Genomic DNA, 21,079 nt, shown 5'->3' with positions numbered 1-21,079 from the left:
TCCTATGACTTTCAGGTTCCTGAATGTCACTTCCTTACACCAGAAACAGCTGGCTGAGCCCTTGAATAATCATTACAGCTAAGGAATCCCTTACTGACTCCCAAGCCCTTGTATGAGAGCAGACTCTCTGCCATTTTGCTTTCCCCAGAGTGGAAGCAGTTCCCTTACCTGGATCCAGAGCTCTCTGTGAGGCAGATAATTCAACCCGACAGGTGACTCTCCCTGTCCAGCCTCCCCCCACAGCGTCAGAATCCTCTGATGCAGAAGCCAGCAAAACCACACTTCCCTAGAACTGGAGACAGAAGGTATAAACCAACCACAGGATTTTCTTGCAAGTAAGTCTTCAAAATAACTGCTATATCTTCTATGCACCTCACATGCCACTTCCAAAAAGCAGACCACGCCCTTTCAAGGAAAGTCTGTGTAATTGCCTGTGAAACAGGAAGTCTGTACTTCCTATTTTAGCCCCCAAAGCACACACTTCGATGGGACTGTTTAACTGGGAAGGGAGGGGAATGAAGTTTGTCATTGCCAATCTGCATGTTAACAATTACCAGATCATGGGACTAATGTATTTTCAGAAAAAAGAGGATTGACTGCAGCAGAAGTGAGAAAGACTAAGAAAGAATTCTCTGGTTTTTACTCCAGTGCTGTTTCCTGCTTTACTGTAGGCTAGAAAATCTTCAAGGCAGGGATCATTCTGTACTTTATGTTTATTTGTACATATATATTGGAGGGGGTGAGGAGAGAGAACTGCCTTTATCTCTGTAACCCTTTAATTTGAGTAACATTTGAAGAAGTAAGTTTTACCAATTTCAACAACAATGAATAATAAATTATAAGTATTATAGTACATAGAGGAAACAAAAGAAACTGGTGAGAAGAGTTGATCTGAAGTTATCCTACAACCAAGGCAGCCATACCGTTTTAAATCCCGCTTTAAAACTTAGCCCAGTAGCCTTCAATAATAAGATCTATAGGAAAGTTATGTAGCCATAAGGGAAAGACACACTCAGGTTTGCGGTCTCAGGGGTAAACTACAGGGGACTAAGATAAGTCCCCAGATACAGAATATAACTGTCAGAGTCTGTCTGTCCTGCACTGCTACTACACCTTCTTTAAATCCCTGTAGTACTGACCAAAACCATAGTTAGCACAGTTAGTCTCTCATAAGAACTACACCAATATACAAGGAAAAAAATGTATACTGTGAATAAGGGAAACATGCAGAGCAAGAAGGAGAATATGAGAGTACCTGAGGAAATTGTGTGTCATTGGGACTATCAGGAGGTGTGCATATAAAACCTGCAGACAAGGAGGGGAATGTGCGGCTTTGCTGGATGGGCAGAATTTACTTTGCATTACAGTATAAAGGCAGAACAGAAATCTCCTGCTCTGATTTTCAGAGGCCAGTAAGTTTATGTATGTTCTTCCCCCACCCTTAGAAACGAGGTTTCTTGTTTCCCAGCAGACATTTTCCCTCCCTTTCCTTCCTCACTCAAACAACTCCTCCATCTTCAAACAGACTTGCTGAGTTGCTGGTTACATCACAGGATCTAGCCGTCAGTGAAAATCTTCAGATGTTATTTGTTCTGTTGAACTCCAGGAACAAGTAATAAGTAATCCTGCGCACCAGAAGCTTTGCAGGCCATGCATGCCAATTAGGTTTCAAACGTACAATGCATTCTATTATGTGTCACAAGGTGTAAGATTACTAACATTATCATTGTATATTGCTTCATCCCCTTCCTAAACCACATTGCTACAGTGCCTTTGAAGTGGGAAGTTACATTTTGTAACATTTTAGTAAAATAATGTCAACTAAAACCTTCCATCATAGGAAAAAAGGAAGACATAATCTCTGTCTCTTCTGAATATATGTTTTCTACCTCTGAAATTTAATATGCATGGATTCTTCAGGTGGAACCTTTGTACCTGGAAAGCAAATATGGCCTGTAGCACATCTTACAACTCTTTGGAGAATGCATTTTCTTACACAAGTCTGTACAGGATTGGTATACTGCTAGAACTATGCACTTAATAAAGTGTCAAGTAAGAAATGATTTATGGATCCCAGTATAGCAAACAATATGCTTATCTTTAATATAAACTCTTTCCTTTATTTCCAATACACTTATATGCATAAATGCAGGGCTATGGATAATAGAATATTAAAGCTTATGTATATAAATCAGTTTATGGATATACATCAGGAAGAAAAAAAACAAGTTTAAAGGATAAGTCACCTTAAATACTTCTGTTGTTGCTGAAGATCTTGTTACCTGATAGCATTACAGGTAACATCTAACAAAAAGAGAAAACATTATTTTGCCAGTTTTGGGAGGGGCAGGTTAGTTATTCATGCATCATTAGTTAAGTGTTTCTTAGTACCTTCAGATACTTGTTAATCTTCCCTTTTGTCTGTACAAATTTTACCGGCAGGTCAAGGACAAAGATTTTTTAAAATGAGGAATTGTAGCTTAATGACACAGAAACTAACAGTCGAATCCAAAGCGTGGTGTTTGAAAACTCTTTTAACTTCTTATTTTTTACTGATTATATTTATACTTGGTGGTATCTTTTTAACACCATGACTGCATGGTGTTTTTAAAATACAGTATTTTAGGTATCAAACAATTTATGTAAAACATACGTACCTTGTAATTCTTACAAGCAGCAGTAAATTTGTTCAAGAAGAAAATATTTTCATTGCATGACCATTAAAGAAATTATTGCAAGATATATTTTTCTTCAATAATGAACTCCTCCTTAAGGAAAGCTGAATAGGTAACATTCAAACTCTTCTTCAAAATTATCTCACTTTCAAGCAAAAAAAAAAAGGAGCATAATTATTTCATCCCCCCAAAAAAACCTTTATGAACAGAAACTGATAAACTCATATGTAACTTTATTTGTTGAAGAATCTGATACAGTAGTTTCTTGTTGGTTCTACTTTGCAGTGAGATGTCAGAAAGCAGAAGATAGACAGAGAAAAAATTGCTATTTGAATAGGCATCACACAAGGTTTCCCAGAATGCGGAAATAAGTAGTCTGTACAATTACAAAAAGGTCTATGAGGAACACCACAAGTGTACTAGGTTTGATTCACAGAATTCAAAATATCGGTCAGTGGAAAGAAGAAAGCAAAGGTGAGCTGCAAATTCTTCACTGAAATATGAAAAAGTTTTCTTGATGCTTCCAGAACAAACTCTGAATGCCCAGTCAGACTCCCACGTGACAGAAACAATTATGCATTCATAAGCACTGGCACACAAACCTTCATATCAGCAAGTGAAGAGAAAATTATGGCAGTCTAGAAAAAGAGCTTATGAAGACATTCTGGACAAATAATTACCTCTGGGAATGAGAAGAGAGATTAGAGCAGGTCTTGGGGCTCAGGACACTAAACCTCTATTGCAAGCTAACACTGACTTGCTTTGTGAATATGGCTAGCGATTTTATTTCTCTGTTCCTCACTTTCTCTGGTCTCTATGTACATGTCTGTTACAGAGGAGTGCTCAAAAGCTGAAAAGCTAACTAAGTACAGATTTTACATTGAAAGGTAATATATTACTCTTTTCAAGCTCACTTCAAAGGCTTGTTAAAGGAAACTGTCTGCAGACAGGGATTACAGGACTGTATAGCTACCTACTGGAACATCTCTATATAGCACTTATGTTGCTCTTTCTTACTGTTTGAGTAGCACCTATTCCTGGACTAGTGTTGTAGACACCCAAGTCATCTTTGTGAGTGATGTGCAACTTCCAAGGGAAGAAATGCTTCTCAGAGGGCCTTCTCCTGCTCTGAGACACCATGAGTTCAACATCCTGATCGGAGAGCAACCGGATCAGATCACCATCAAGGTCCCGGTAATTCAAAACAATGTCATCTTGGTCAAACTCCCGCCTGGTAGAAAAGAAATGGATTGATCCCCAGAAATCAAGGAATGCCTGGGAGGTGCTGCATGATGAACAATATACTGGCAATATCTAATTCATTCTACTAAGAGCCACACAAAGCCTTGGGTGTCTTGGCATTCTTCATACAGCTATTACTAGAAATGATACAGCCACATTCATGCTGTGTTGTGTTTAAGCTAAGAAATCTGTCAGAACCAAGAACCGTTTCCAGTAACACCACATGCATGGCACAATTAATCTGTGAGTCTGATAAAGTTCCGATACATAAGAGTTGACTGTAGTTACTACTCACTTTTGCCTACTTATGGTTGCTTTTTTTGAGGGGAGGGCAGGTTAAGGAATGGAAGAATATTAGCACAGGTGTTCTATTACTAATATTTGATGTTCTAACGTTTTGATGTTCAACACTAGATTAATCTAGTTTAACAGGTGTTAGAAGGCGGTGTCCTGCATCCTGAAGAACTGTATTAGACAAAAGATCCTTGCATGGGGGTATGGCTCTGATCTTAGAACAAGAAATGGAAACTTCTACCCAGCGTAATTGAGTTAGAAGTGTGTGGGATTCCATACTTAGTGACAATCCCAAGGCAGACTAACTAACTTGGCACAGATGGCCCTGGGCCAAGACAAAGTACAACTTCTTCAGGACACTTGAAAATTATTTCACACCCAAAACATGGTGATGACCAAGTAGAATGTGGAAAATCTAGGACTGGAAGGAACTTGACAAATGTTTAAATAATATTAAACATACAACTAACTGTTTGCATTGTACCTCATCAATTCCATGAGATCTTTGAGTGGTGGAATGCTGCTCAGATCCTCTTCCACTGAGATATCCCTGTAACAAGAACAAATCTAATCATTACATATCATGAAAAGAGAATTATCGGCATTTCTTCAGCAGTAAACTGGAAGACTATTTTCTTATTACCTGATAGTGCTCATAGTCTCATCATGGTAATAACAGCGAACTTTATTAACTGTGTCTTCCTGCTGTGGTAAATCTTTTATGATTTTCACAAAAGCACGTGGGAAAATCCCAGTGGCATCATCAGCTGTTCCCTGGAATGACAGGAAGTGGTAGAATGAAGAAAACCATGCCATTTTGGTCACATACAATAAGTTCTGGAATTCAATTAATTTCCATGGAAACAACAGTAAGAATTTTTCTACTATAATCAAGAAAAGAAAGGCTATGGAAGTGACCTGATAGCATCCTACAAAAAGATTATACAATTGCGTAGTCAAATACAAGGCAGGGGAGTGAAAGGGTGTGTAAAAAATGAAAGTCAGATGGTTACCAAGGAAGGCTGTGGTGTTTGAGCAAGCAAAGATATCATATCAGCAAACACACAGTATGTTCTCCTCATCCTTTTTCAGAACGCTGCTGCATTGCCCAAGTTCTCTCTAATCAGGCTGATGTGTGTTGTGGTATGAAGCATGAAGTATATAGCAACTCACCCTGAGGCACAAAACCAATTAATTGCTGAAATGGAGTTTCCATCTCCTTTCTGTGGCCTTTTTGAGTTCTAATCACTTCCAAAGAATTTAAAAACATTCCAGCAGAAGCAAATGCAAATGAAAACTGAAGTCTAGAGGGCAGAAAATTTATAAGCTAAAAACCATCAAGGAAGGAAACAATTTCAAATTTGGAGTCAAGGATTTATTCTTGACAGTAAGACCTGATTATGATACAGTCTCTCCTTGAAAGGAGGAGACAGGTCCCAAGGACTAGGAGAGCCCTTTTGACTCAAATATTTCAAGCTATGCTAATAATTCAGCACCACTACTGCAGTCTTACCTCTAACCAGTCTTTGTTTACTCTGCTGAGTAGATAGATCAAGTCTCCCTTCTTGAAGCTGAGTTCCAGTTTGTTGGTTCCAGAAAAATCAAACAGTGCCTATGGAAAGCAATAACACTGAAATTATTAATTCATGGAATTACAAAAGTGAATCTTTCTTTCTGTTCTCTTCTTGGGGTGAGAGCATAAAGCAGCACGATAGCACGCACTTTGTCATCACAGATGTACTTCTGGGGTAAGGTCATATATATGACCGTAGTCTGCAGTTCTCACAATTTCTTCTCCTACTCAGCACACACAAAAATGCTTTGAAGAAGTAGTGAAAGCACTAGGATAAACACAGCTCTGAGGGAGCTACATGCTAGGATTCTTAAAGTGGCAGGACACTGTGCACCAGAGAAATAAATATAAAGAAGTTGAAAACACTTAAGAGCAAGTACGTCAACAGAGCTGAAGACAACTGACAACTTGAAATCTTGAGAATTGAAAAATATATTATTTCTGGTTGCAGTTTTACAGCTTTCAGATTTGCTGCAAAATATCACAAAGAGCCTTAAAAAATTGCAGAAGTGTTGTGTCCTAATTTAAGGGTAACTAACTGTTGTTTTTACATCTAGCTTTCAGGCCTGTATGCTGAACTGAGAGATTTGGGGAAGTCTGGGAAATTGACATGTAGTTAAAATGGAACTTAGATGCCCTCTTCAGGGCGGGGGGGGGGGGGGGGGGGGGGGGGGGGCGGGGGCGCGGGCAGGAAAGGAGGTAAGCACATGCTACCACCCTAACAAGCTGTTCCTGAATAATTAAAGGGGATGACTTATCAAAAATGCACATCTCCCCCATTGTCCTTAGAGAACATGGTAGCCATTTAAATGCTTTTAGAGTAGCAAAAATGAAAAAGTGTTGTTTATTCTGTGTTGAGATGGTTCTTTTGGTCTTGTTAATGCCAAGAGTTCTCCTAATAAAAAAAAGACAATGGCTACTGTTGTGCTAGTAGTTCATATGTCTACTTAATAGCTCTTTCAAAAGCCTTTTTTCATTTCTTGAAAAGTTTTGGTAGGCATATTCAATATCAATAAATTAATAGATAAAACCTAAGAGATATGACTGATCCAAGACCTGCCATACTCAGTGTAAAAAACAAAAACAACAAGCCTCAAAGCACTTGCATGTTTTTTTTTTCTTACATGGCAAAGTCACGTGTTCCAGGAAGCCAGACCATGCTCAGACAAGTGCTGGTTACAAAGCAGTTCCATGTGCTTAATACCAAGACGATATACAGCAAAAGACAAGGGTATAGGCACTTTTCAGTAAAACACTTATGTTACAGAAAATACTAAGATGCCTCACCTGCAAAGCTTTTAAACATATGCTGAAGTCAATGAGACTGAAGCTTGTGCTTGTTTTAAATTTAATTTATGGGTATCACTATGTAAATGTGGACCATTTGGCAGTAAGCTGTACATGTCTCTCAATTTTGAACCTCCTGTCATTCTGACTTCACAACAGACCTTCTTATTACTCAACTAAGGAGGAACAGAACACTTCTTTCCATCCTTTGTTTCATTCCCTGTTGTTAAAATCAATTGCCTTCCTGTGTCAATTTCACTTTCCCTTCTTTCCCTTCTTTCCCCAAGCTCTAATTGGAAAGGCAACTTGATCGATGAGATACCAAAGTAAAACAGAGTTTAATCTCCTATCCTATGACAGACTGTGCAGAGTACTCACCTCAGCCCGTGGAGTTGCCATGCGGTCAAAAATAGGCACTTGAGGTGAAATGCTTTTACTGCAAAGAAAGGAGACAACAGGGAGGTAAGTATGTGTTTCCAGTCATCAAAAATACTACACGATCAGTAGTACAGTGTCTGTATTTTCATTATTTAAGAGGCAGGCAAGCCATAGATCACTGGAGAAACTGCATGAGAATCTGTGTGCAGCACTGAAGTAAACAAATATGGACGCAACAACATTGCCCTAGTTCTCTCAGTTTCAGTGCAGAGCAGCAGCAATCTGATGATGTCTGCTGCTGAGAACAGATGGAATTTTCAATACAGTCAGTATCCTGGACCTCTGTTCCACAGTACTGTTCAGCCCCCCTACTCTGCCTTCTGGGCATCCCTGTTTCTAGCATTTATGGCATTCAGTTCAAACTCTGCCATCATACACACATCCAGGAATGCATACACACATGCAGTTTTCACACTGTTTGAGGTAAGTGAAAAGGAAGCAGGTCCATCTTTGCTATGTTGAAAGGAGAATTAATTTGTCTGAAGGGTAACGAAGTATGACATCTACTTAGCAGTTCTCCAAAGGGCTGTCAATGCTGCTATGTAGGACAGGCCTCTGTTTAGACAAAGGACAGGAACAAAGTAATTATTCAATTTCATTTAGTGTCTGAACCAGATCACACTGAATTCAGTGCCAAAACTCACACTGACTTCAGCGGTGCAAGCCAATGTCCTTAAGCTTGGCCTGTATATTCTGCACATTATAATAGATATTACCATTAAAGAATTGTCAACAGATAGAGCTGAGCAGCATTTTTTTAAAAGCAAGCTATACTCTCATTTTGGAATTTTCCTTTAATGCAAGTACCACATCCACTTTAAAAATCTGAGATTACTGAAAACAAGAAATACCCTGTGTTCACTCTACCACAAAGATCATCACATTAGGACTTCATAGATTCACTTGGGAAACACAGTGGTGATCCTCATCTCTCTCTCCCCCCAGAATGGGACAGCATCTCTTACATCAAGCAATGCTGAAAAAACATGTCAATCACTTACACTCGGCGTGTCCGTGGGCGAAGCCGTCTCAGTCTGTGAGGCACCTGTTCACTATCAAAGGTTGAGTGGTAGAAGAACAGCCGTACCTCTTCATCCATCAACACCCAAACGGGTAGGCAGAGTAGGTTCTGTGCCAAGAGCAAGTAGGAAGCAGAGTGTAACAGTGGGAGAGACCAATTCTCTATTTATTTACATGTAACAAATATGCCTCTCTGACGTACAGGATCATGAAGGATATTCATTACTGCCAGAAATCTCCCTCCTCTCCCTTCTCACTCAGCAGGACACGGCTGAACAGCTGACAGTTTCTCCTGTTTACTCCTGGAGTTGGCCAGTGTATTGCGTCACTCTTTTTGTGCCTGATTTACTGCAGAAGGAGTAAATTGCTCTTTGTGTTTCCCTTCAGAACATGAATGACTGTGGAAAGAAGGCAATCTTAAGAACTGGAAGCCTTGGCCAATGCTTCAGGCTTTTACTGATTTAAAGTCAGGTCTTCAGTTAACCTGCACACAAAGAATTTCTCTCCTCAATGTTACTGGCTGTGTCTTCACTGTAGAGCTGGTACACCCAGAAGCCCACCCCGCTCTCCTAGTCCCTTAGGTGCACATACCAACTCCATGTTCACGCAACACCTGGAGATTCACCATTTCCTCATACATCTCGGGGTTTTTTGTGTAAGGATATCTATCTATATACGAAGGCAGGGAGTGAGCCTTTGTGAACTGTGTACTCCAGCAGATCCTACAGTCTGAACAATCTGGGGAATAGGACTGCAGGTTGTCCCACAGTGTGGACTCTGTGTCTTCAGGAAAAACAATACAGACAGAAGCAGATACCTAGGACTACAACAGTACTGTCTCTCTTAGCTGATTTCCAGGGTTAAGTATCTGCAGTGCTCAGTGCAATCTCTACCTTAAAATTAAGTTTTACCTTCATGTAGACATTTAGGATAGGAATCCTGTTCTCAGCGATTTCCTTTTTGGCCCCAACATAAACTTTTCCTGGAAAATATAAAACCTGTGACAGTTATTGAAGAAAAAAAAATGGAGGCTGTCAGAGAAATGAAGCTGTCAGGAGAAAGTAGGATCTCCAAGAAAATACATATTTTCTAAAGGATTTTAGGTTTCTAAATGAACTTTACCACAAGTGGAGGGACTGCCAATGGAACTTGACTTCTCCAGCCTCCACAGCTGGGAACTAGTTCCTTGTCACAACTACTTCCCTACAACGCACTCCTCTTAGGACAGCCTGGGGCTGAGAAAGCTGCTAATCATGCACTGATTTGGTACTGACAGCTTACCTGGCAATACTGGGAGTGTGCAGGTAAAAGGGCTATTTTTGCTCTCTGCCCCATATCTCTCCTCTAGTTTGGTGTGCAGGGCATAGAACTGACGATAGCGTCGGAAAATCAGGTATCTGCCACCACCTTTAACCTTTACTTCAATGACAAACATCTGAAACAGAGAAGGGGGATTCAGGCCGATGTTCATACTTATAAATACTTACCAAATGAAAGTGAGGCATACAATAGGAACATAAGATCAGTGCTCCAGTAGTGGGAATATTGTCTTGGGGCAGAGGGGAAAGCAAGCCTTCAGTTAAGCATCTGCAGACTCAAGTACTAGAAAATACCAAGTTAGCACCAGACAGTGCGGTATATGTGTGGGTCCAGCTTTCCCATGGATCATGTCCCTGTGGCTGCTTTCTATTACATAATCTTTAAAGGAAATCTGAAATTACTAGATGCTACTTTATGCTTACACAACTTCCCTCAGTGACAAACAAACCATATTAGGGAGGTAAATACAAATATTTTACAGTAGGATGCCTTGGACATCTAAATCTATAGACAGACATCTAAATGAATTGATTTTCAGAGTTGAAGGCATTCATACTTCTTTTTGACTTTAAAGTACACAATTTCAGAAATTATGGTCTGACCTCCCCCAACCACTATCTTATTTCTTATCTCTTGCCAAAATTGCTTTGCTCTAAAGGAGCCCACGATTTCCATGCACTGACCTCTGAGTCATGTGGCAGCCAGATCCTTCAGAAAACATAAAGACAGAGCAACCAAACATCACTATATTCCAGAGTAAAACCTGCGTACTGCAGTGGAAAGGTTTTATAAGCAACGTCTCCAGCAAAAGCAGCACACCCTGCAGAAGTCAGACGGAGCTGATCTTATCCAAAACCCCTCTTCAGAAAATCTCATAGTGCTTTTCCCTACTATTCCCTTCCTGTGTGCTCTTTCATAATGTATTAATATGCTACCTTCTGTGGAGATGGAAGCATCCTAACTTGCCAGTACCATGGAATAATGAAGACAAGACCCTGCCCTTCTACCCTCTTTGAATTCCTTTCCCACTATCTTCACCAAAGGTACAGCACTCTAACAAGAAATAAACCAGAAATTAAGTAAGAATTCAGAGAACAAGCAATGTTAGAGGATACTTCTGTCACATTTCACCCAGACAATAGATTTTTAGACTAAATCTGTGATAGGCTAACCTCCATTCCAGAAAAAAAGAAGCACTGAGAAGTTCTCCGCACGGAACTATTCATGCCAAAAAGCAACTACACCAGATTAACTGCATTTTGCTTCCCACAACCAAACCAGTCACAGATGAGGGCATATAGAGACTGGATAAATCTCCCTTCTTACATAATAATTAGTAAAGCCTTTCTTCTCTTCAATATCTGCAATGTTAGCTGAAACAGGTACATCATCTGGAAGCTGGTCAAAATCACTGTGAAGCAAGAACAAAAGATTTAGGTTACTCATACTGGCATTAGCCTTCGGAGGTCTCTATGCCATACAGAACAAAGATAGTCAGGCAACATCCCATTATCTAGTGTCAAAACCAAGAAGTTAGAAACTCGTGGTGTCATTCTCTTCCTCTGGAGGTCTGATCTTGAGATGTCAAGTTTCTGTAAGTTCAGCACAAGTCAGTGACCATTTCATCAAGCCTGAAAAACATCCTTATCGTTCCTAGGCTTGCTAGAATAGCAGGACTACAAAAGAAACACTTGACCTGGTAAGCTTTTCCTGAGAAATGTGATCAACTGTGGATGCATTCTTAATCCTTTCTACAGCATCTAGTAGACTTACAATAATAACTCTGCAGCAGTGTCTCTTATTCTAAGGAGATCATTATATACCATGATTTATGCTGTTATTATTACTGCATTACTGTAGGGAATAGGAAACAGTTCTCAGAAAAGAGCTTGTTGTGCTAGGTGCTGTAGAAACTGACAGTACAAAGCTAATTCCTAAAAACCTTACACTCTATGTGTAAGATACATACAATGTACCTTATAAGGTAAGAAACAACAGAAGGATAAGCACAAACAGAAAAAAGCAAAGAAACAAAGACATAGTATTGTTCTATATCATAACTAGTGGTGCCTGCACCAGCTATCAAAATGTGGTCAAGTTTTCTTGTAAACATCACAGTAAAGCAGACTCTTAAAGAGGCTTTGAAAAAAAGAACGAGTAGCCTAGCAAGTATTTACAGGGAGACCTCCCAGTCACAGCAGATAACCTGAAGTAAGCACAAAGATACTCATTTGAAAATGTCAAAAATGTGTGAAGGAACACATGATAGTGGGCAAGGTTAGAATAAGCTTTGCAGATCCTAGAAAGTATTGGATTTGAAGCAAGAGAGAAGGAAGGATCCCTGCAGGAACACCTAAAGAGCAGCCATATGACCACACTCTCATGTTTCTTGTCTATATTGTCCACACAATAAAAGAGCATGGATTGGGAGATGCTTTTTCCTCTGGGACCTTCTCCTTGGTACATCATCTTTGACAAACAGAAGACAAATTCACCTTTGCTTCAATCTTACAACTCAATGTTGTTAGAGTGGTATTTATATTAACACTTAAGTAAAAAGGATCAAGAATGAGGAAGAAAGGATAACAAATGAGGTAGAAGGAAAGAGAAATTTTAAAAAGGACCATCTAAGAAATGCCAAGCTGATGTAATGTTAAATATTCTGATAATACAAAAAAAATGGCAGTTGGCTCAGTTTATTCTGCTAGGAGAATATCCAAGCAGGGGCTTCCACAATGCACAGCCCATCTGGAAGGCTGAAGTAATGATGCAAAGTCTTGCAACAGCTTGCTGTACGAGGAGAATGACATGAATCAGCACCACCCACAACACTGTAAATACTACCACTTACTGTGAAGAGGGATGTGGTTATGGAGATCGAGAAATATAACTAGTCATATCACAAACACTCATATCACAACCCCCAGTAAAAGGGAAACTGTTTGCAGCTATGAAGAGGACAATGACCCACTATTGTCCTAGGTGGTGAATACTCCCCATGAAAAGAAAGTCCACTCCAACTTAGGAAATTGTCTGCTCCACACTGAGCAGCCTAATAGTTTGGAAGCTACGATAACAAGAAGCCTTTTAGAATCATCAAAGAAGCTTGCAATCAAATTAAATGAACAGATCGTAGCAGTTACATGGAGACTTGTGGGGAGGCGGGAGGAGGAAGAGACACATTACCTCTTTTCTCGCAGCTGTCGGGGAAGAGACATGGGTTTTCAGCTTCTTAAATCCAGATGGCTAAACTCTATTCCTCCACTTCTTGGGCAGTTCCTGGTTGAATAGGATGAACACAGTCAAAGCAATGCTCCCTGCATGAATCAAGACTCCTTTGCAAGGCCTCAGAGATCTTTTTTTTAATGTTTCAGTGTCAGACGATTTCTTCTGTACCTCCCCACCCCCATGAGATTGAGGAAGTACTAGAGAAAAAACAGTCATAAAGAAAGACTGTTTTGTGATGTCTGTCATGTATCGAAACTGCCACAGTTGAGAAACCAAAAGCCCAAGAAAAAGCAGAAACTATGAGCCACATATTCCATTGTCCACCTCTTCGCCGAAACATCTGCCTCTGTGGAAAGCCAGTATGAGTGGACTCAACAAATTCTGATTTGCCTCAGCTAAAATGTCCCCATGTACACCTCTACACTAATGCTTGTAAACTAGGATGAATACTTCTGATCCCTTCTTGAGGCTCTGTGATTCCCAAGAATCCTCCTTTCCATGGACCAAGAGCCAGGAGGTAGAGCTAAAGAATAAATTTTCAAGTGGGAGCAGAAAGTACGGTCAGGAAATTCAACCTTGTCAAACATATGGGTATCGGGGTATCAGGCACAGGAGATTAGGAAATGAGTTTTGAAGGATGGATCAATGCAAGTAAGACATGAGTACTTGAAAGATCAGAGATCTTTTCAGCTTCATGTGCTCAAAACTATCCACATTTGCCACCTACAAAGATTGGGTAATGGCTCACCAAAAGAGAATCCTGACTGCCCTGCCTTGTACACAAAGGGTAGTGATATAGCATTTGCATAACATCAGTTGACAATCTTTCAAGAAGAAAATAAAAGGAAGAAAGTGATGAGGAAACCATCATTTCCTAACACTGCGGATAAGTTGCAGCATAGCTTATCTGCCTTAGTCAAAAACTATCATGTGTAGTATCTCTGCCTCCCCATTTCAGTCTTTGACTCTCTTCCATTTTCATGTTCAATACATATTTGGTTCCTTCTCCTCCTTCCACTGTCAAGTACAAAAATTCTCATCTGAATGGAGCAAAAGTCAACCAGCATCCTTGAAAATAAAACTATTTACAACTGTAATGATCAGCCTTGAGAGTAAACTACATTTCACTGCATTTTAATGAAGTAAATTCTTCAACCATCTCTCTCCTATGGATAACTGAAGGCACCATTATAGAATTTGAAAGGGGATACAGTGTCTTTTGATCAGAAGGGACCAGGAGAAGCTACAAAATTCTGAACTGTATTTTCTGAGTGATCTGCTACTCTGTGCTGCCCACACAGACTTAGCAGAGTAGTTTTAAGTGGTGATGTTGGATATAAGTATTTCCCCAGACCTTCACACTCTGCTGTGTATTCCATTTTCTTGATTAGGCCTGCTAATGTGCAGTCCTCATGTAACCTGAAGTCAGGCTCATTATTCTCTTCCCTTTGCCTTGAGTGAGAGAGACAATAATCAAGTTTTCTAACTGCAATCCTCTTGCTTTCTCCTGACAGTCAGAAGGAAATAGGAAGAAATCACCTTGACCAGAACTCTTAATCACAAGATCAATATTTATCAACACATGAAAATTCAGAGGGGCCCTCCTGACACATGCAAAAAGATTGTGGAAAGCACAAGAACTGTGCAAACTTTAATAGAAGTGAAAGAGAAAGGCTGGAGGGGTGCTTTTAAGGTAACTGTTTATATTTGATGCATATCATAGTTTTGACAAGAAAATCATAAAAAGGATATTGTAATCTTTTCCAATCTCTTGGAAGATAATTAGATACAATGCAGGTACATCTTTTAAGAGACAGATGATACGACACAATGCAAAAATACTTGCTCATTGTTTACTTGGAGACATGGCTTTTCGAGAACAAGTTGAAAGACAACCTCACAGACAAATTGTCTATGCAACTGCTTTGCTGTCAGCTGAGCCAAACAAATTGAGAGCAGCTCCTCAGTTCCACTACTCTCTACTAGAGATTATAGCCAGTAATAATACTAATCTGACAGAATAATGCTAAACCTGTGTCGTGGTTTAACCACAGTCAGCAACCAAGCACCACGCAGCCGCCTCTCCCTCCCCCCTCCCAGTGGGGTGAGGAGGAGGAAAGGGAAAAAAAAGTAAAACTCGTGGGTTGAGATAAGAACAGTTTAATAACCAAAGTAAAATATAATACTAACAATAGTAATAATGAAATATAATAATAATAGTAATGAAAAGGAATATAACAAAAAAGGGGGGGGGGGGGGAAGGAAAAAAAACAGTGATGCACAATGCAATTGCTCACCACCCACTGGGCATGATGTTCCATGGTACGGAATACCCTTTGGCTAGTTCGGGTCAGCTGCCCCGGCTATGCTCCCTCCCAGCTTCTTGCACACCTGCTTGCTGGCAGAGCATGGGAAACTGAAAAGTCCTTGGCTTAAGATAAGTGCTACTTAGCAACAACTAAAACATCAGAGTGTTATCAACATCATTCTCACACTAAATCCAAAACACAGCACTGTACCAGCTACCAAGAAGAGAGTTAACTCTGTCCCAGCCGAAACCAGGCCAACCTGCCAAGAAAGTTTTGCAATATTTTCTTGTTCTGAACTAAACCAAAACCAAGACCTTCTTTTCTGACGAAAAGGCAGATTCCTACTTCCGAAGAGTGGATAGCTGATTGGTTAGAGGGCTCACCAGGGCTGTGAGAGACCAAGATTTGAAACACTGCTTTGCCATGTTCTTCTGTGCCAAATCAGCGCCTCAACTACCAGGTGTTTTCTCTCAATTTCTACTATTGTGCTACTATAGTAGAAATAGCAATTTCTGCTATTTGGGCTGAGGAAATGGGCTGGGTCTAGTTAAACCCACATTCTCTCTCTACTCAAATAATTACTTTATTATTGACGAATGAAATAAATGTCCATTACAAAATTGATACCATAATGACAGTACCCATGTCAAGAGATATGGCTGCACTAGGAAAGCATCCAATTTCATCAGCTGACATGGTCAGCTCTCAGTTTTGAGAAAATCCACCCATACACCATGGGCGGCATGGTCATTATGGCACTATGCACTGACCCTTATCCATGTGCAAGAGAAAACAGGCATCCAGGTGCAAGAAATACTAACAAATTAATTAAAGGAGACTACTAAGAAAATCCTCAGATGACTGAATCATGACCATATGCTGACACCATTACATACCTTTTCGCAGTTCAGAATCTACTATATTATTTTGGCTGTGTATGCCTGTGAGCTATGAAATTGTGGCCTTCTGTCTAATGCACATGTTGTTAGAAAACACTTGTACGAGGATACACAGCACCTTGGAAATCTGAGAGTATCAGCTATAACCAAACAGCCAGAGCAAGCATGGAATTTTAATGGAAAATGGGAATGTAGTCCCAAGTCACTAAAGATACATGAACCACTAATAAAAGGTAAATCAAAGGACCATAGCAAAAATACTCAGCTGGATCAATTCTGATGACAGCACTATATACTATGTCTACTAGTGCAGCAGCTACTGTATCATTTTGGATGTGTATGTCTCTACGCTCTAGAATAATGGCTTCTCTTTGATGCGCCTGATGTTAGAAAAGTGCTGCGTAGTTATGTTCAATCACCAGCCATAGAATAAATTTGTTAAGTGACAGAATAAAGTGAACGAGAATAACATTCTTAAAAGATGTCTGGTCTCATCACAGATTAATCTGTAAAGGAAATAACATTTTAACAATCACTGCAAGGAAGCTGAATATCAAATAGAAACAAATACAGCAGAGCTAGCTTGCAACATACTTTCATTCAACCTATTGTTTTCAAAGGATATGTGGAATATTTGTTTCTGTAGCATATGCATTATTAGCAGCTGAGTGTCTTTTCTTCTGTGGTTGTTTGAGACTGAGCTGCAACTGGTAACACTGGTTTGGGAAAAGTGATTTGGGGCTATATTCCATTTTCCTTTCATATTACATACTTGTACAGATTTTGCTTTTATGGTTACCATCAGCTTTACAGAATGCTTTAACACACTTTTACAATATTTATTTTCAAATACAGTCATGTTTAAACTCCTTATCATTATTATAATAGCACATGAATAATGAATTACAGCTCTGCAAAATTTTTGGACAAAAGTTACATAAGATAAGCTACTCATGTCTGCCCTGTAATCTTCAGTGCTCTTTTGCAGGTAGTGCTACAAAATCCTTAGAAGGCAGTTGGTCCAATGGTAAATAATGAGACCCTCTTTCTTCGATGTATGCTTTCAGGACAGCTCAAAACAAACCCATCCAAAAAAAAAAAAAAAAAGTTGTTGAAGTTGTCCTGTCTTTCTGAACTTCTCAAAAAAAAAACCAAAGAGGAGATAAGTTGAGCTGATTGGTTTTATATTCTTCATTAGATAATGGCTCAATCCATATTAGCTGAGTGCATGGATACTCTCCCTGTCACACATTGTGTTGGGAGGAAAAAAGGCATAGAGGTATAGATAAACAGAACTTTGGAAATTTGCTTTGATTTAAATCTGGACACAGTTTCCATGACTGCTTGTTTAGGGTGAGAAGTAACTAGTAGGCATTTGCAGAAAAGGACTATGATCATGCCCTGGTGATATAAACACGAATAAACAATCCATTGTGAACTAAAGAAATTTAAAGGTCAGCATCTACCACTGTTCCTGACAGTGAATTTGATGGTGTCATTTCTAGAATAAATTACTACTCAACATGAAAGGGCTTTCCAGAACCAAACATTAAAGAAACAGCAGCCTTTTTTTTTAATGACATTTTTCTTGGAACGTCAAACTAAATCCCATAACTGAATCTTGGCTTTTGCACCTCAATTGCTTGAGCAAAACAAGGAATAAGTACTGCAGGAAAAAATACCCCCAAAAGTGAGGTTTGTCTTTAGTCATTATTAGCTATTTTGGAAATATGCATTCAACAGTATCATTCTGTGTTTTGTTAGTTCATGATGCCATAGCCAGATCTTGCCAGCTTTTCTTATGCAGAGCAATATCACAAGCAGTATTATGATCTTCCTCTCTGTGGAAAACAATTCTTCCTTTACATTAAAACTGCTTCCTTTTAAAATCTTTTAAAAAGAAATAGGATTTCTCTCTGATATAGTAGGATCACTTAAGATTGGAAGAGTTAGAGGAAGTCTTACCAGAACAGTAGTAACTTCTCCTTGATGAGCAATGGGGATTTTTGTTCTTGCAGAGCTCAGATGGATACTGATGCCCAAGACTAGGCTAAGTGAGAAAAAATGGAAGCTCAGAAACAGCAACAGAACATTTCTTCATCCAGATAGCATATAGCTTCCAGAATAAAAGAGGCAAATAATAGGTAAGAAACAGGGCAGAGCTTGCCACTGCTACTGTGTATGACAGATGTGGGCTGGAGGTGGACTCGCATGCTCCAGTCAACTACCAATGTCACAATCTGGTAACTGGCCATTGCAGACAAAAAAGTAAGATAGCTCCATTCAAGAACTCCTGAGAGAGCTATGCCTACAACCATTCCTCCAGAAGCTTAAAACCTAGTTTTAAGTGCATAGCAGCAGTGACCCTTTGTGGCAGGAGAGTCTCTGTGTTTTAGTCTCCTAATGATCTTGAGAGTCAAAAATCTGTCGGAGTTGTTGCTACTCAAGACAAAGAAAATCCTACTTCATCTGTTTCACAAGTTCAAAAGACCTGTCAAAACTAATTTAAAAAAAAAAAAAATTTTCACTGAACTTTCCCAAATCTCAAAATAGGGTTGGGGTTTGCTAAAATTCGTGCGGTGCTGCATTCAAACCATCCTACACTGTTCCTAATAGTTTACTTTTCCTATCCATTTGATGAAATCCTGTGACTAAATTCCCTTTACTTAATTTAGAAACTTTAGATAAGTGCCTTTAGGTAAGTGGAAGTTCTCTGAACAGACAGTGAAGAGATTCACTGGCCAGTAAATCAGACCTCAAGTGGGCCAACTCCCCCGCTGAAGGTTTTATCTGTCTCCTTGGAATATACATGAATTATAAAGCAACTATACTCCCAATTTTGTCACTTCAGGTTCCTAAAGTTAAGGAAATAAATCTGTGCCTTACTGTGGACCTAATTATTACTGATATAAAGGTACCTTCCCATTCGGGACTCAGCTATATTTGGATATGCACTTTTACACTGGTGTAATTGTCTTTACCCTAGGGGAGTTGTACTACTTAAGCTACACTGATATAGTCAAAGAAGCACAATTTTCTGGTGCAGACATATCCAGTCTGCTCATGATAGAGAGTTTATGGCTCATTTTCTAATGGTTCATAAATTGGGACAATATTGCCTAATAAAATTGAGGGGCAAGGGGGCTAGCGATTAGGATAGGCAGGCAAGTGGCAAATATAAAGGCAATAAGTATCAAGATCCTGTAATCTTCAAAGTTCTGTTCTGTCAGTATTCCTCACACTGTATACTTATAGCCTGTCTCATCTGCTGCCTCACCTACTGGCCTTTTATTACTTCAGCCTTTATCCCTTGAAAGATAAACTTGTGGAATGAGTCCACCAATTACCGTACCGATAAGCAATCTGATCCCTAGCCAGCTGCCAGTCTGTCCATTTCAAGTGTGGAAGGCTGGAGTTTGTGGCTCCCATACCTCAATAGGCAGAAGGCTGCCTTGTTAGGTGAAGCTGGGTCTAAATAAGTGACCTCTCAATTGACTGCATTCAGTTCAGCCACTGCCTTGCTATGTGATTCCTTATGCCTCAGCTTTGCCATCTGTAAAATGGGGCTGACAGTAATACTTTTCTCATGGGGGGAGAGTGAGAGGAAAAATGCTCAACAGAGGTATAATTCTTTGGGAAAGTCAGGTGAGAAGCGAGAAACTACAACCATTATCCTTAGCAACCCACCTGCACTCAAGATCACCTACAGTGCAAATTGAAAACAATATAAAAATGTAGCTCTTTAAAAATGTGCCAGTAATGCACACCCCCAAACAATTCAGGCAAGTGTAGATTTATGTCTCTTGGCAATCCGTCTCCACATACATATGCTAATGCAGCCTCTCTCATGCATATGCTTCAGGGCAAGCTAACACTGGTGTGGCAAGGATTTTACTGCTTTTATGATGTAAGGAAGGAGCCAAAACACACCCTCAAAATAAATGAACACCCTCAAACCATGAACTTTTCTGTAATAGTTTTTCTCAATGAGATAGCTGCTGCTGAGATAGTATCTAAAGAATCCAGTCCTTGAACAGCTGCTTCTCTCTGCTTTAGTGCCTTTGCCCTGTTTGCCAGCACTTTATTTAGTTTTCCAGATTTCATTACAAACAACTTGTATAAGCTGTTGCACAATCTGAATGCCATTACAGTGGGTTTCTCACCAGGAATCAAGACCACGGGAAGGTGGAAAGGAGGGCAGAAAACTATATGTCAACAGCACTTCATGAGTGAAAAGCGATTTCCTTGTGAAAAGACAAAAAGTAAGAAATCTTCAGAATAAAGGAAAAAGAGCAAGTGAAGGGGGGAAAGAAAGGAAGAAAAATCAAACATCCCTGTTACTAAGACATGCAATAAAATCTATTTATTACTCAAATAATCTTTGCTCCAAGCCAGCTGGTTATGACACTCTTCAGATACATCTGCTGCAAAGCAGTAAAGGTAGAGGGGGATTGACGTCCTGTTCCAGTTCTTTCTGTTCCACCTCTCGCCTCTGAGTTCTGCTGAATGTGACATTTTTCCCTGGCGCCTAATACACAGAACTCTGCTGCTAATTTTATGCACAGAGTTCTCATGCTGTGTAATTTGAGGCCAGAGACTCCTGCAACAGCCTGCCAGACAGAGTACACACCCTTCAACACTGCTTCTGCTGCAGAGAAATGGGGGAAGGGAGAAGGAAATGAGCCAAACAAGAAACAAGCCTCCAAAGTTGTCCAAGATGTTTGGCTGATTTTTGGCGCTCAGATCTACCAGGGATCTATCCTCAGCTCTCCCTGTCCTGTTTGTCAACAAACT

The 21,079-nt window shown here is 39.7% G+C and overlaps 1 protein-coding gene across 1 annotated transcript; it reads right to left on the bottom strand.

Annotated features, from left to right (window-relative positions):
- Positions 1-2,897: 2,897 nt before the first annotated feature.
- NCF4 (neutrophil cytosolic factor 4) lies at positions 2,898-13,114 on the bottom strand. Its single transcript, XM_050907203.1, has 10 exons — positions 13,036-13,114; positions 11,176-11,260; positions 9,811-9,964; positions 9,441-9,511; positions 8,511-8,638; positions 7,450-7,507; positions 5,725-5,823; positions 4,855-4,985; positions 4,696-4,761; positions 2,898-3,906 (listed from the first exon to the last, which is right to left on the bottom strand). Exons 1-10 carry the CDS (start codon positions 13,065-13,067, stop codon positions 3,663-3,665), a joined length of 1,068 nt encoding a protein of 355 aa, XP_050763160.1. The 5' UTR covers positions 13,068-13,114; the 3' UTR covers positions 2,898-3,662.
- Between the last annotated feature and the right edge of the window lie 7,965 nt (positions 13,115-21,079).

Source organism: Gymnogyps californianus, chromosome 1 (assembly GCF_018139145.2).
Source record: "Gymnogyps californianus isolate 813 chromosome 1, ASM1813914v2, whole genome shotgun sequence".
In the NCBI taxonomy this organism is placed as follows: Eukaryota; Metazoa; Chordata; class Aves; order Accipitriformes; family Cathartidae; genus Gymnogyps; species Gymnogyps californianus.
This window is presented reverse-complemented; position numbering and strand designations above follow the sequence as displayed.

Excerpts from the sequence above, each read along its gene's own strand:
- NCF4 (XM_050907203.1), bottom strand. The coding sequence starts at position 13,067 with ATGTCTCTTCCCCGACAGCTGCGAGAAAAGAG. Across the intron at positions 11,261-13,035 it reads CGACAGCTGCGAGAAAAGAG|TGATTTTGACCAGCTTCCAG; the intron begins GTAATGTGTCTC and ends CTTGCTTCACAG. Across the intron at positions 5,824-7,449 it reads TGGCAACTCCACGGGCTGAG|GCACTGTTTGATTTTTCTGG; the intron begins GTGAGTACTCTG and ends TGCTTTCCATAG.